Source organism: Apium graveolens, chromosome 8 (genome assembly GCF_009905375.1).
Source record: "Apium graveolens cultivar Ventura chromosome 8, ASM990537v1, whole genome shotgun sequence".
NCBI lineage: Eukaryota > Viridiplantae > Streptophyta > Magnoliopsida > Apiales > Apiaceae > Apium > Apium graveolens.
In genome coordinates, this window is record NC_133654.1 from 53,584,685 (window position 1) to 53,598,312 (window position 13,628).

Here is a 13,628-nt window from a genome sequence, read left to right on the forward strand (position 1 = left end):
TAGAATATCACATAGACGTTGTGGTCTTTTTGTAGTCCATTACCCTACATTAACGAGAATGATAATTGATGACATGTTGTTGAATGAAGTGCATGACAAACATATATTGCAGACTTGATCTTTCCCTTTTAATACGTGACTTAAGGCCTGTAAAGGGATAATCCAATCGGCCTTTAACTAAATCATAAACATATCCTTTGATTAGATGGATTATTATTTGATACGATGAGGATCAATATGATTGGCTCAGCATCAAGTTAGTTAGATGGATTAGTGGGAACTAATTATACAGCTTTGTTATATACACGCTATTCTTTTTTATTATTTTTAAATACTATAAATTGTTTTTCCAAACGAAACTCAATGACATAAAATTACAATAATAAAAACAAATTCAACTGTTAAACAAATCACATACCACGAAATAAGGACTTCAGGGACAAAATACTAATGATCAAACAATCACAATAAGTTAGTTAAATCAAATATGATCACAATTTAGGAAGGTTGTAGAAAATTTCTTCAAACACAACATTTGATGTTATATTTGTGCTTTTCCCATTATCGTCATCAATAAGAATATGTAGTCCTTCTGGAGATGTAACACGGGATAAACGTATAACTGACTATGAGAGAATACGAGCCGAGGAAGATACAATCCAACTGTGTCCAATGATTGACCTTGGCTCTTGTTCACAGTCATGGAAAAATATATTTGGAGAGCAAATTGTGTTTTTTTAAATTCAAATGGCCAATTCGTGTCTGTTGGGACCGTATTGATTCTTGAAATTAGATGTTTCGTACCAACTTGAGATCCACAGAGAATTTGACATTCTATACTATTTTTTTTGCAGCCAGTAACTATCATCCTTGTACCATTGCATAGACCCATAATCTGATTTAAATTCCTCATCAACATAATAACAGCTCCAACCTTTACTTTCAACTCATGTTTAGGCATACATGACATATTTATGGAGTTCAGATACTCAACTGGAAATGATGAATTAAAGTCATTATCGTCAACACCCCTGTCTTTAATTGACTCTTGGCTGAGATAAGTATGCACATTACCCAGAACTCTTTCAAGAATTTGTGCATTGATTTCATCAACTACAACATTTATTGGAGTCAAAATAGATCTCGATCTCAGATACTCCTGTGAATGCAAGTTATTCTAAAAATATGTATATATAATGTCAATTAGGGTTTTAATGGGACTTTTCAAGGGACTCTTGACAACATATTCATCAGGAACTACAAACTCAGTTTCAACATCTGCACGATGAGTATCAATGCATTCAACTCTTCCGTCTCCAATCTCAAGTTGCCATTTACTAAAGTCAGTTATTACTTTACTTCTAGCTTCAGAATTACCTGAATGTAATCTCATGTTCTGACTGAGAAGAAAGACCTGGCAAGATTTCCAAAGCCGAGATTTGTTAAATGGTGCATTCACTATTTCAGCCCTTCCAGCCTTAGGCTGAACAGGTAATATCTGTCGAAAATCGCCAACAAAAACAACTGTAATACCACCAAAGGGTCTATTTCCTTGTTCTACATCAACGACAGCCATTATGTCTCACAAGCTTCTGTCCACGGCTTCAAATGCATAGCGATGCTGCATTGGAGCTTCATTCCATATTATAAGACTTGTGTGTTGCATCAACTCTGCAATGTATGTACAATGTTTTATTCCAGTAATAGAACTTTGATCTAATTTAAGCGATATTTTAAACCTAGAATGAGTTGTTCGGCCACCAGGAAGAAGTGTAGCAGCAATTCCTGAGCCTGCAACAGGAAGAACAATCTTTCCTTCTGATCGAAAACGTGAAGAGTTTGCCAGAAAAATGTTTTACCGCATCCACCGCTCCCGTAAACAAAAAACATTCCATCTTTATTTTTATTTACATTATCAACAACTGCATTATATACATCCAGTTGCCTTGAGTTTAGATTTTTATGAGCTTTTTCATGATTAAGTCTCAATTCTTCTTTATTGTAGCTAGCTTCCTCAACAATGAGACGATTGAAAAAAGTGTGAAAAAATCGTTCATCAGGAAATGGCATCATATGAAAATCTCATAAGGACTTACCAACATCATATAACAACTTTTCAATCTCTGCACAAAAAAAACATTGGTAAATGTTCCGACATCTAATTAAAAACAATAAAAATGATACTACAAAATATCAAACGTATCATGTATTTAATACTGATCACACACCTGCTAAAGCATAGTTCTGGATTTCATACTCGGACAATATTAAATGAATTTTATCTAAAATCTTGCACCTAATATAAAGAACATCGTCTAATAATGCTGGCCATTGTTTTTCCCATAGCGCAAGCGGATCAGACATTTAACAATTTGCCAGTATGTTAACAAACATAGCCCGAATTTGGGTTGGCATAGCTGAGAATGCATTTTCTTCCAAAGCATCATGCCACTGCTTATCATTATTCAACAGACCAAGAGCACCATATGCTTCCCTAAATGTATCATATATAGTTCCATCAATAGTGCGTAGCTGAGTGAAAGATAAAGCACCTTTACATCTAAGTAACAGCATTCAAAGATACAATAATTCACCAGTTCTTGCATGAACCTCTGCTAACCTCCCAACCACATCACCTCTTTGTCTAAGCTTCCATTTAGCAGTTTTCTTTATCCATGTAAAATGGGTGGGAAAGTCAGAATACGTAAAATTTCGAGCTTGTAGAAATTCACTGTTAGCTACAAACAAAGCCTCTAGTTTACTTTTTTTGGAAGTCGCGTTATTGCACACATTCTCCAAATCTGTAGAACTCTGAAAATTCAAGTACTTCTGACCGGGAAAATGTATTGGTAAGCGTTTAACACTTGGGGAACGATGGTGAATGTCAAACCCAAAAATCCTCCAGGATGCCTCACATGCACAAACATATCTACCATCAAGAAAAATCTTTACCTCATCTAAATTCTTTACGGATCTTGCAGTTTGTTCACTCCCTAATTTGTTACTTTTATTCTTCAACAATATTATAGCAGTGTCATGACCCTTCAAACAGTACTTGAAGAGATATTTCAACGATCTTGAACTTATGCAAATTTCCAGATTTATATGACACTGAAACCACAACAGAAGATCTCGATTGTATGGAACTACATATTGATTGTCAAGGTTGATCCCTTTTTTGTTGATGACTGTACCAGTGTTACGCATCCGATAAACAGGAAAACCACAATCGTCAAAATAGGTATTACCATTAAACCTGCAAAACAAAAACTTACATGCGTCGATATTAATAATAAAATAGACTTATTACGGAACATATGTATCATTCTATTTATTCACACCTCTTTGGGAAATGACGCATACATTTTCCTTTCACCATACATGGAGATGTGTATAAGTCTTTACCACAGGGTCCATGCGTCATGTAGTTTTGAACAGCTTCATATGCTATTGGATCAGAATTCTTATATGGTATTTCAGTAGAATCCAATTGGTCAACCTTTTCAATAGAATAGGTCTGCTTTCAGGGCTCAGCTAGATTAGCATATGCACATGTGGCAAACCACGCTTCTGGAATTCAATTACATGCATAATTGTGCAAAATATAAGTAAAGAAAATATTAAATCTATGCATGTGTGTAGATATGATTCAAAAAATTAAATGTAAAATTGTCGGTGTCCAATAAAATAAATTTACCTCCTATACACTTTCTAAAGTAGCTCTTCTTTTTAATCAAATCTAATAACTAATCAAGCTTCCTTTTAAACACGCGAGAAATAATATACGGTGCATCAACATAATCAACGTTGGAAAAAAATTTAAGCATTTCTTGTATCTCTGGCCACTTTGAGTTGCAAGTCATAGTGAGAAATAAGGATGGATGACCAATTGCACGACATATCGCCAAGGAATCCTTAAAGTATTGAGACATGTATCATTGAGATCCAGTGAATGAAGCAGGCAGTATAACAGCTTTTCCAACATGCATTGGATCATGGTCCCCTTTACTGAGAGCATCACGCACAGAATTATACAAATCAGCACGGATGGTAGTTTGATGCGTTGAAACCCAGTCTAATCTATATTGTTCAATGGCAGCAAACTGATCCACAACGTGTTATTTCTATAAACGTCCAGTAAGGTGAGGCGTTAAACCTGAAATTAATGAGACGATGGTGAGAATATGCACTAATTCATTACGCATTTATATTTTAATCATATTGCTTACTTCTAATAAATACCTTCAAAAGTGTGTATCATAATCTTGTAACAATAATACTCTCTTAGTGAAACATGTCACCTCTGTGTTGAGTCAGGATCAAGGTCTTCATCATCTAAATTCTCTATTTCAGAGTATTTATTGCTTATCAGAGGTATACGTTTATGATAACCCTCGGTTCCCTAAGTAAACAGTAGTGGATATTGCAACTGCATAAAATATGGATCTGTTTCATATATCCTCTTCAATCCTTCTTGTTTGGAATTCACAACCGTGTCTCTAAAACCACCGGTATTCATGTCATCACTAACAATGAAAGCAGCAACTTCATCAGATGGAGTAATATGGTTTGGTCTACCGCTAGAAGATTGAGATGATATGAGGACTAACTTAAACTCATCCAGATCTTCATTTTCAAACCGATTCCGAGCCATGCGAAAAACTTTGTGTAACACCCCCAAATCCGAGGTCGGGGATCCAGGTTGTCACGAGTTCCATTTCCCTTATCAATACTTAATCTTAACAGTCAACCAACTACTGCGTACTGTGACCCCACAATATACTCACACACACCACAAGTTATAGTCTCAGAGATGAATACCAAAAATAACACAAGTCATTTTATTCCACAATTATAAACCATTTCACCTTAAAAAGGGTTTCTGAATAATTTACATATTCCTTGCCATTATTACAATTCATAAATATACATAAGTCTGGTACATCAAAAGTTCAAAACCTAGCCTATTGGTAGCTCCTACCTCAGCTACAACGCCATCAATGCCTACAGGAAACAGTGGAACGTTTCCTAACCGCTCACGAATTGGGAGCTTGATCCTGTTCATCTTGTCTATCTGTTGTTGTGTGATGAAAGAAGAAAGCAAGGGTGAGCAACAAGCCCACCAAAATAATATGTATAATAATTTACAATATATGAGCATACTCATAGCACTCATGAAAGTCTTGGTCAAAAAGAAATGAACCAAGTTTGATCTCTTAACGCGACCAAGTCGCAAAATATTCAGTATATATGTACATATACTTTTCAAAATCTTGGAAGTCCTCTTCCATGCATAATAAACACAAAGTTCCAGTTTATAACTGTATAAAAATATCGTTGCAAGGTGATCTCATATATCTAACCTTGTCTCAACGTTTTTGTGAAAATCTTTGTCATGCATAAGATAATCATTAACCAGATATAAGTTGAAAAGGTGAAGTTACGAGATACTCCAATATACTTATATCTTTTCCGAATATTGCTTGAACTACCACCGTTCAAGGTATAATTAGTTTCAAAAGTTCATCACATAGATGAGACTACAAGAAAAGACTTGAATAGATTCAATCTTTGAAATATCATTATAAATAATGAAGTTACGAGATACTTCATTAAGTCCCGATATATATATACACCTATATATATACATTTCATACACTCCTTGAAAACCTCTATTATGAAAATTATAAACAGAGTTGCAATATCCAATGAATTTGGAAAGGAGAAAACCTTGGCATAAACCTGATATCTTGCTGATCAGGCAAAGATACCAATAAATAACCTTTTCTACTAGTAGATGGACGAATTCCCCACTGGTCATCACCCTGGCCGCAATAGGACCTTATGTTGGACTGCCACTCAGCCACTTACGCATTTGATGGACTCCCACTGAGCCACTTACACTTTCATGGACGCCCACTGAGCCCATGTTGCTTATGTCGACTCAAATAGATGAACTTACTTCCCGAACGATGGGTAAGTAATCAAGATATTTTCTCAAAATAGCAACCTCGTTGCGAATGTAAAATACACCACTGAGCCGGATCCCCCCAGGTTTTGAGCGAGTATTTAAATCCCCTTCGAAAGGAAGATCTTAAATATAAAAATGAGTTTTGGGATCCGCTCTAATCTTTTAAAAATCATTTTGAAGACTCGAAAACATTTTTAAGAATGTTTGGAGTAATGCTGATTTAATGAAATAAATCAGTCCCGATATATTAGAAAATATCTGAATATTATTATTTAAATAACTGTATAAATATATATATATATATATATTATACTCGGGAACATCGACTCCCAGTTTAGAAATATGTTCACCTTTGGGTCCCCTATACTAAGGGTATACACAACTACTGCTTATCTCTAGCATAGGTATTATGCAACTTATAAGCAATTGAATCAACAATTAGATATCAAGATTACGAAACAGACATGCATATATACCATATCACATGCTCCAATATATCGCAAGATTTGCTAATAACAATCATGCACTTATCACAAGATAATGCATATACATATATTTACATCACAACAACAGTATAACGGGTAGAAAACTTGCCTGAGTGCTCCCGGATAGACTTAAGCTTAGAGTGGGTCTGATAACCTATGAACAATAACATAAGTCGGAATTAAACCCCGGTCGCTTAAGAAACTAGACTTTAACCAATTGAACCCTAACGTTCGCTTTAGCGCTTAATGATTCACTTAAGTCGCTCATGTACCCTCGGCTCCACCATTTTTAATAAATTAAATATTAAGAGATTTAAGGCGATTCTTTCGCGAGCACCTTACCAACTGCCTAATCCACTTTACATAAATGTTTCATACTCCAATTAGTCATTTAAGGGCCTTAACCAAGGTTTCAAAGTAAGGCGAGGGGTAATGGTTAGGTCGCGAAACGCCGTTACTTAAAACGGTCGTTTCTCCTAAACCGTACATCGGATTCAAACGAACCACATATCAAAACGAAGCTTGAAACATAAACTATCTAAGAATGGAAGTGGTTAGTTTATAGAAGTGGGTGTTCGGGTCCAACAGTTAATCATAAAACAGTTTATAGAAAATCGGGCATTACGACGGCTATAACCTAACGATTTCCAAAGTTTAAACTACACCAAATCATCACCAGTTCAACAAAAATTCAACATCCATCAACATCAAACTAAACCCATTCATCTAAGCACCATTATCATCCAAACAAACCAAACTTAAAACTAAGGGTTCAAGAATTTATACCTTCCTTGGAGAGTGGGTAGTCACTAACAAGCCTCTAGGAACCTTGATCTATGCTTAATCAACCTTAAGCTTTCATGAAAATCAAGAAAATCAAAGTAAGTTACTATTCACTACTATTCATCATCATCTTTGATGAGTGGATTAGCTAAGCAAACCATGGAATCTTGATCTTAAACTCATGGTATAACTAAGTTATGAAATATAGGATCCAAGGAAACAAACCTTGTAATTTTCCATGGCCTAGAACTTGAGTTTTGAAAATCTATTTCTTCATTTCTTGAAAAGGCCGAATGGAAGAAGAAAGAAATGGGGGAGAGCTTTTGCTTGCTTGTTTTTCCTTGGAAAATGAGAAAGAAATGCTTGGTGGAGGAGATTTTTGAACAAATATCTTGATAAAGTGATGACATCACTCACACATGTCATTGCTTGCATCATTCCTTTGCCACATGTCCTTCCCTTATGGTTTGATGATGTCATCCTCCTCTAATCTCTTTGATTAGTGCTTAATTATTTGGTTAATCCTTTGGTTACTTATATAAGCTTGATCCTTGGTCGCTTATTTGTTTTACGGTTCGCTTCACTCTCGTTCTCGGTGATCGTTCGAGGGATCATATACGGGATCTTATTACTTGGGTTCCCCTAAACCTTTCTCGATATTTTATATTCCTTTTATGATCCTCTCTTAAAATCCTTGAGTTTAAATCCTTTTAATCATGTTACCTTATACTCAATTCTTTCGGTATCTGGTGGATTTTCGGGAAAAATCAAAGTGTTCGAATTTGGATTCTAACGATCTTTACATACACTTATATCCCATATAAAGTACTAATAAGATCTTAGAATTTCTATAACAGTACTCCTATATAGTGTGGCATGAAAATTTTCCTTAATCAGCAAAATCACTATTCATAAAGGTTACAAAAAGTCCAAAATTTTTTGGGGTTATTACAGTCTCCTCTCCTTAAAAGGATTTCGTCCCGGAATCAGATAGAAAATGAATAGGGATACTCTCTTAGCATTGCACTTTCTAACTCTCGAGTAAATTTTCCCACATTGTGGTTCTACCACCAAACTCTGACTAGTTTGATAACCCTTCTCATAAGCACTTGTTCCTTTTTGATCTATAACCCTTCCTGGTTGCTCCATATAAGTTACGTCTGGTTACATGTCTATGCCCTCATATGCCCCTATTTGTCTGACATCCGAATTATACTTCCTTAACATTGATACGTGGAACATGTTATGAACTTGCTACATGTTCGGGGGTAGGGCTAGCTCATATGCTAACTTCCCAATACGTCTTAATACCTCAAAGGGTCCAACAATTCGTAGGCTTAGCTTTCCTTTCTTTTTAAACCTCATCCATCCTTTCCAAGGGAATACCTATAACATCACTAGGTCCCCTACTTCCTACTCTTTGTCATTTCGTGTCAAATCAACATACCTCGTGTGTCCATCTTGGGCTACTACCAGCCGTCCTCTTATTAGATCTATTATATCCTTGGTCCTTTGGACTACTGCGGGTCCGAGCATCTTGTGTTCTACAACTTTATCCTAACATAAGGGAGATCGACATTGTCTCCCCTCAAGGATCTCATAAGGCGATATCTCGATACCTGACATACGATCTATTATCGTGAGAAAACTCAATCCGTGTTACGTGATCATTCCAAATTTCTTTCAAGTCTATTACACAGACTCTCATCATAGCTTCTAGTATTATAGCTTTTGCTTCTCAATACCCATTCTTTTCCAGTTCGTAATCGTTACTATCTTTCGTTCCTAATATTATACTGGTTATACTTTTGCTCGTTAGCGTTCTATAACCTTTTAATAACCACGTCAACCTTAGTATCACGAACATGTTAGATTCGGAATACCACCGCATTGATACTACTCCTTTCTAGCTGCTTCTATCTTTGAAAGCTTGATCCATCATATAGAAGTAAAAGAATTTATTGAGAGATCACTATGATCATGAACACTTGTTATATCGCATAGTTAGTACAGAAGGTGGTCAGCCTTTAGTACTTGACAAGCAATTAAACAACATGTGGTATCCTACTAGGCTTCTATCACACAGATAGATAGTCATTCGGCAATACCTCCCCTTCTAGAAGGGTTGTTCTTCTCAGCTTACATGAAATAAAAAGGAGAGAAAAGAACGAATTGAAGAGAATTATATATATATAAAATATACTGCCACAAAATATATGGCTTGGAATCTACCTCTGAACTATAGAGGTTTGTCATAGGAGAACAAAACATATACGTATATATATCAACATCAGGTATTATAGCATCGTATTTCACATGCCTAAATATTTTTGCTATTCCGTCCATCATTCTATGGACCCATGCTCTTGCACGAGCTTATACACAATCACCTTTGAAACTCCCTCGACATCGAAAATCGAATCTGGATTTCATTCTAAACATCATCGTTACTAGAATTCTATGCTTGCACAACAACCTTCCTCGTATAGTAATACGACTCTCTATTGATAAGAAGGAATAAGTATTCAATAGGTAGATAATCGACTTAATTAGTCTATCAATGATAACTTATACACCACCGCGACCCGATTAGTGGTACTCAATCTCAATATCCATTACAATACAACTCTCACGGTTGTAATCGGCTCATTATTCAAAGAATCGTCGATGCATTACCATAGTCCACCACTGACCTACTATAGTCATTCATTTTCCTCGAAATCTTAATAGCTAACCATACAGAGTCCATACCTGTCGTATCAAATTCTTCTAAGGAGGTAACATAATCACCATTCATGATTCATGAAGAATACTCCTGATCCTGACGTACATTCATGACATGAAGCAGATAAAATTGCAGAAGAGTTTCAATCAAAGCAACGATAGCAGATTAATACCATTCTTAATCATATGCCTTCATTAGAAGACTTAACTCAAAGGTTCGTTTAGTCCTTTTTGAAACATGGTCCTGGCTTATTCTCAAGATAGGACCTTCTAAGATAGATAGCCCACTCACGGCGATTACATGAATTAAATCTTTACCAAACTACTATTACGGTTGAGTATCGCACAATCATCAGAAGGAATGTCAATCTTTCACACCATAATACCACCTTCACGGCTTTAACCATCATTACTGTATTCCTGTGGCACGAGTGCCTATAATGTCTCTTTTACAGTTAGAGTGTCGGCCACCTCATTGGCCTTTCCTGATAGTAATAGTTCCTTACAATCAATGTCCTTTGAACGATCTTCAACTAAATTTTTTTTTACCTCACTTCCATTCACTGCTGGTGTGAAAATGCTCTTCCTTAAGCTTTGGTGAGAAAAAAAATATATCACAATTTTCCCATAATTTATTTCTTTGGTCTTTGAATGTGAACATTGTCACGACTGACTCTCGATCATACTTTGGACGTCTCTTATCTTCAGTACTTCTCATTTTCACCAATCTCGACCCTCATTGGGTCGATCTATACTTGCTTATGGTTCAACACGTGCCCCACCTGGCATTATTATAATTACGTCATATTTCCTTCTTCAAAAATTTCTATTCATGAGAACTTTGAATATTACCTTTTTCCTTGTAAAACCTCTGAGGTTATCCTTAAATCCTTCATCAGGTACACCCTAGGCACAGGGCATATCAAGATACCATTTACTAATACCAGAATCATTGTATAATACTTCTGAAAAAAATTTCCACTGATCCTTAAAGGTTGTTGCTACCTTAATCCTTCATTCCGTATTTCCCAAACTCATAATGTCCCTATTAAGGGTGAAATGCCAACCTTTATGCATTCCTCTATGGTTCATCTCAAGTTATCGAGGTTCCATCCTTAATTCCACCTTTTTAAAAAGGTACTTGCATCCTTCCATAGATAAATCAAGTCATGTATCCCCGATAAGGGTGTCTTATTCAATAATTCCCACCTCGATAGTCTATACCAATTTCACAATAACATATGTATTCAAAATGAGGTTAATCAATATGGCCTCCAAAAGATAACGACGGTTATCTATTTTTCTTGCCTGATTCAGTAATGATAACAAGGATGTTCTAGAAGATATTGGTCATGTTCAACATGAACCTTTTAGTTCTAATTACTCATTTACCTCTTTTATTTATCTCAACAGTCATCTCAATGTTGGGATATCTTTCATACCTGGCGTCTCCCTTTCTGGGTATCATGCCCCCAGTCTTACACTTCACATTCTTGAAGGTCACTTCCTTCATCCAATTTTCCTAATTTCTTACTTTCTTGTCTCCTCAGTCCATCCGTGTTTCCTTATTAATCAATCGATCTATCTCAAATTTTCATCGAATACTGTCAACTTCAAGGGAATTAACTATACATATCGCTTACGCCTTCAAACCTTGAATTTATCTCATGATCAATCACCATCACGCTGATGATGACACACTTCTCTATATTTATTGCAAGGGTTTCTTAGGGTTTCCCATACCTAACTCCCTTATCATTCCTCAAACTCTATTGCCTTTATATTCCTTTCCACTTCAGTTTCTTTTTATTTTCCTTTCTCTTACAATCATTTCATGAACCCATAATCATTGACTTCAAACATCACATCATTCTGGGATTCTTGTCATCAGAACGAATCTTGACAACTTTTACAACTTAGCTTCATATTTCATCATACTCGTCCGCCTTTGTCCTGGCTCTAAAGCTTTTACACTATCTCCATAACCTTGGGAATTACTTTCCCGAAAACAATTGACTGAACTTTAATCAGTTTATTCTAACCTCTGGCTCCGTGCCTTTCTTGGTCTTTCACCAGTGGGTGGCCCCTCTCTTAGGAGGGTAAGTGACAAAAACAGTCTTTTGTGATTCGTCCATCATTTAGAATCTCAAATGATTCCTATATTTCCTTTAGCCAGGCTCTTGCCTTGACTGGGTCAGCTTGTTCCTTGGAACTCTAAGAGCTTAGCAACTTAAAGGTCCTGAAAGAATTTCTCGCCGCATTGTTTCCTCAGGGTGGTGGTTGGGGATAATAGTCTAAGTTCTGTTTAGGCAGGTCCATGAATTGCCCAATAGGAGTACCATCCTGATTCTCCCTATCTTGTTCAACTTCTGTTTTCTCAGTATGAAATGTTCCAACCTTCTCCCATAATCGGGGTTATCTTATACGTTAAAAATCCTTATTTTCCACTTCATTAAGTTATGGGTTCCTTCTATCTTGATATCGACCTCCCTGACTATCACGTTCAGGGTTTGCTCTAAATCTTATTCCTCAAACTAGCTTTCATCTAAGATCTCATCTTTAAGTTCTTGAACATTTGGAACCCAAATTCTGTAGGAATACCTCATTATTCCCTTATCATCTTTCTCGGTATAAATCTCTTATCTATTTGTTGGCTCTCTACCTTCATTCATCACTTTTTCTGGCACAATATGTTCTTTTCCAATAATTCGGACTGTATTGCAATCTCAAACAGCTTTTCGGTACCGGCTCCGGTTACCTTCACTTCTATTTCCATTTTCTCGAAATCTCTTATCAACTCTCCCAAAGACATTATCATCTTGAGTCTCTCCTTTCTACTAAGGAATTAGCCACCATATTTGATAGGGATAAATAAATCCTGATTGTATAATTAAATATTGCATTAATTATACAAGGTATGGGCTGCTGGGCCCAATAAGAAGATGTATTAAATTCAGACCAGAAAGGTTAAAATGCTGATCAGGCCTGATGGACCAGATCAGGCCTGATGAAACAAAGAAGGCCCAAAAACTCTGATTATTAATTAATTTCATAATTAATTAATAAGGGAAAAATCAGCTATTGAGAAGAGTCCCGATAAGGATATAAATCCTTACAGATTAGCCTCAAGGGGACCTAAAAGGATAAGGAATCAGTTTCCTACTATCTAGGACTCCAAAGTCCATTCTAATTATGAGACTTGCCCACCAAGTCTCCTATACCAAGTCCAATTCAAGGACTCCCAACATCTATATAAGGGGCCTCACCCCACACATCAGAACTACGTTTTTTGACTTGATCATTGGCAATCAGCAAGGTACGTAGGCATCTTGTTAAGGCAGATTGAGTCACGAAACACAAGAGCAGTCAAATCGAGCCTTGAAGCTCACGTTCCTTTTTATTAGATACAGCAATTATATATATTAGTTTTAATCCATAACATTTGGCGCCGTCTGTGGGAAGGCACAACAACAACCATGGCGAGAACACGGAGAACAACTAGAGCTCTGGAGGAAGGAACACCATTGGGAACAACCCAGATGATTTCGTCCACCGTGGAGATACCTCCCCACTCAACTTATGCATCTACTCAAGCGGAAACCCAGATAGGGGCAACTCAACCTCAGCCACAAGGGACGACTCCCCCGACTATTCAAGGTACGAAT

The 13,628-nt window shown here is 36.4% G+C and overlaps 2 protein-coding genes across 2 annotated transcripts; both read right to left on the reverse strand.

Moving 5' to 3' along the window:
* Positions 1-491: 491 nt before the first annotated feature.
* LOC141679587 (uncharacterized) lies at positions 492-1,576 on the reverse strand. Its single transcript, XM_074486050.1, has 3 exons — positions 1,244-1,576; positions 877-1,159; positions 492-592 (listed from the first exon to the last, which is right to left on the reverse strand). The coding sequence occupies exons 1-3, from the start codon at positions 1,574-1,576 to the stop codon at positions 492-494; spliced, it is 717 nt and encodes a 238-aa protein (XP_074342151.1).
* A 6-nt stretch (positions 1,577-1,582) lies between these two features.
* On the reverse strand, positions 1,583-3,932 carry LOC141679588 (uncharacterized). Its single transcript, XM_074486051.1, has 6 exons — positions 3,787-3,932; positions 2,621-3,256; positions 2,393-2,560; positions 2,229-2,296; positions 2,097-2,123; positions 1,583-1,818 (listed from the first exon to the last, which is right to left on the reverse strand). The coding sequence occupies exons 1-6, from the start codon at positions 3,930-3,932 to the stop codon at positions 1,583-1,585; spliced, it is 1,281 nt and encodes a 426-aa protein (XP_074342152.1).
* Positions 3,933-13,628: the final 9,696 nt, after the last annotated feature.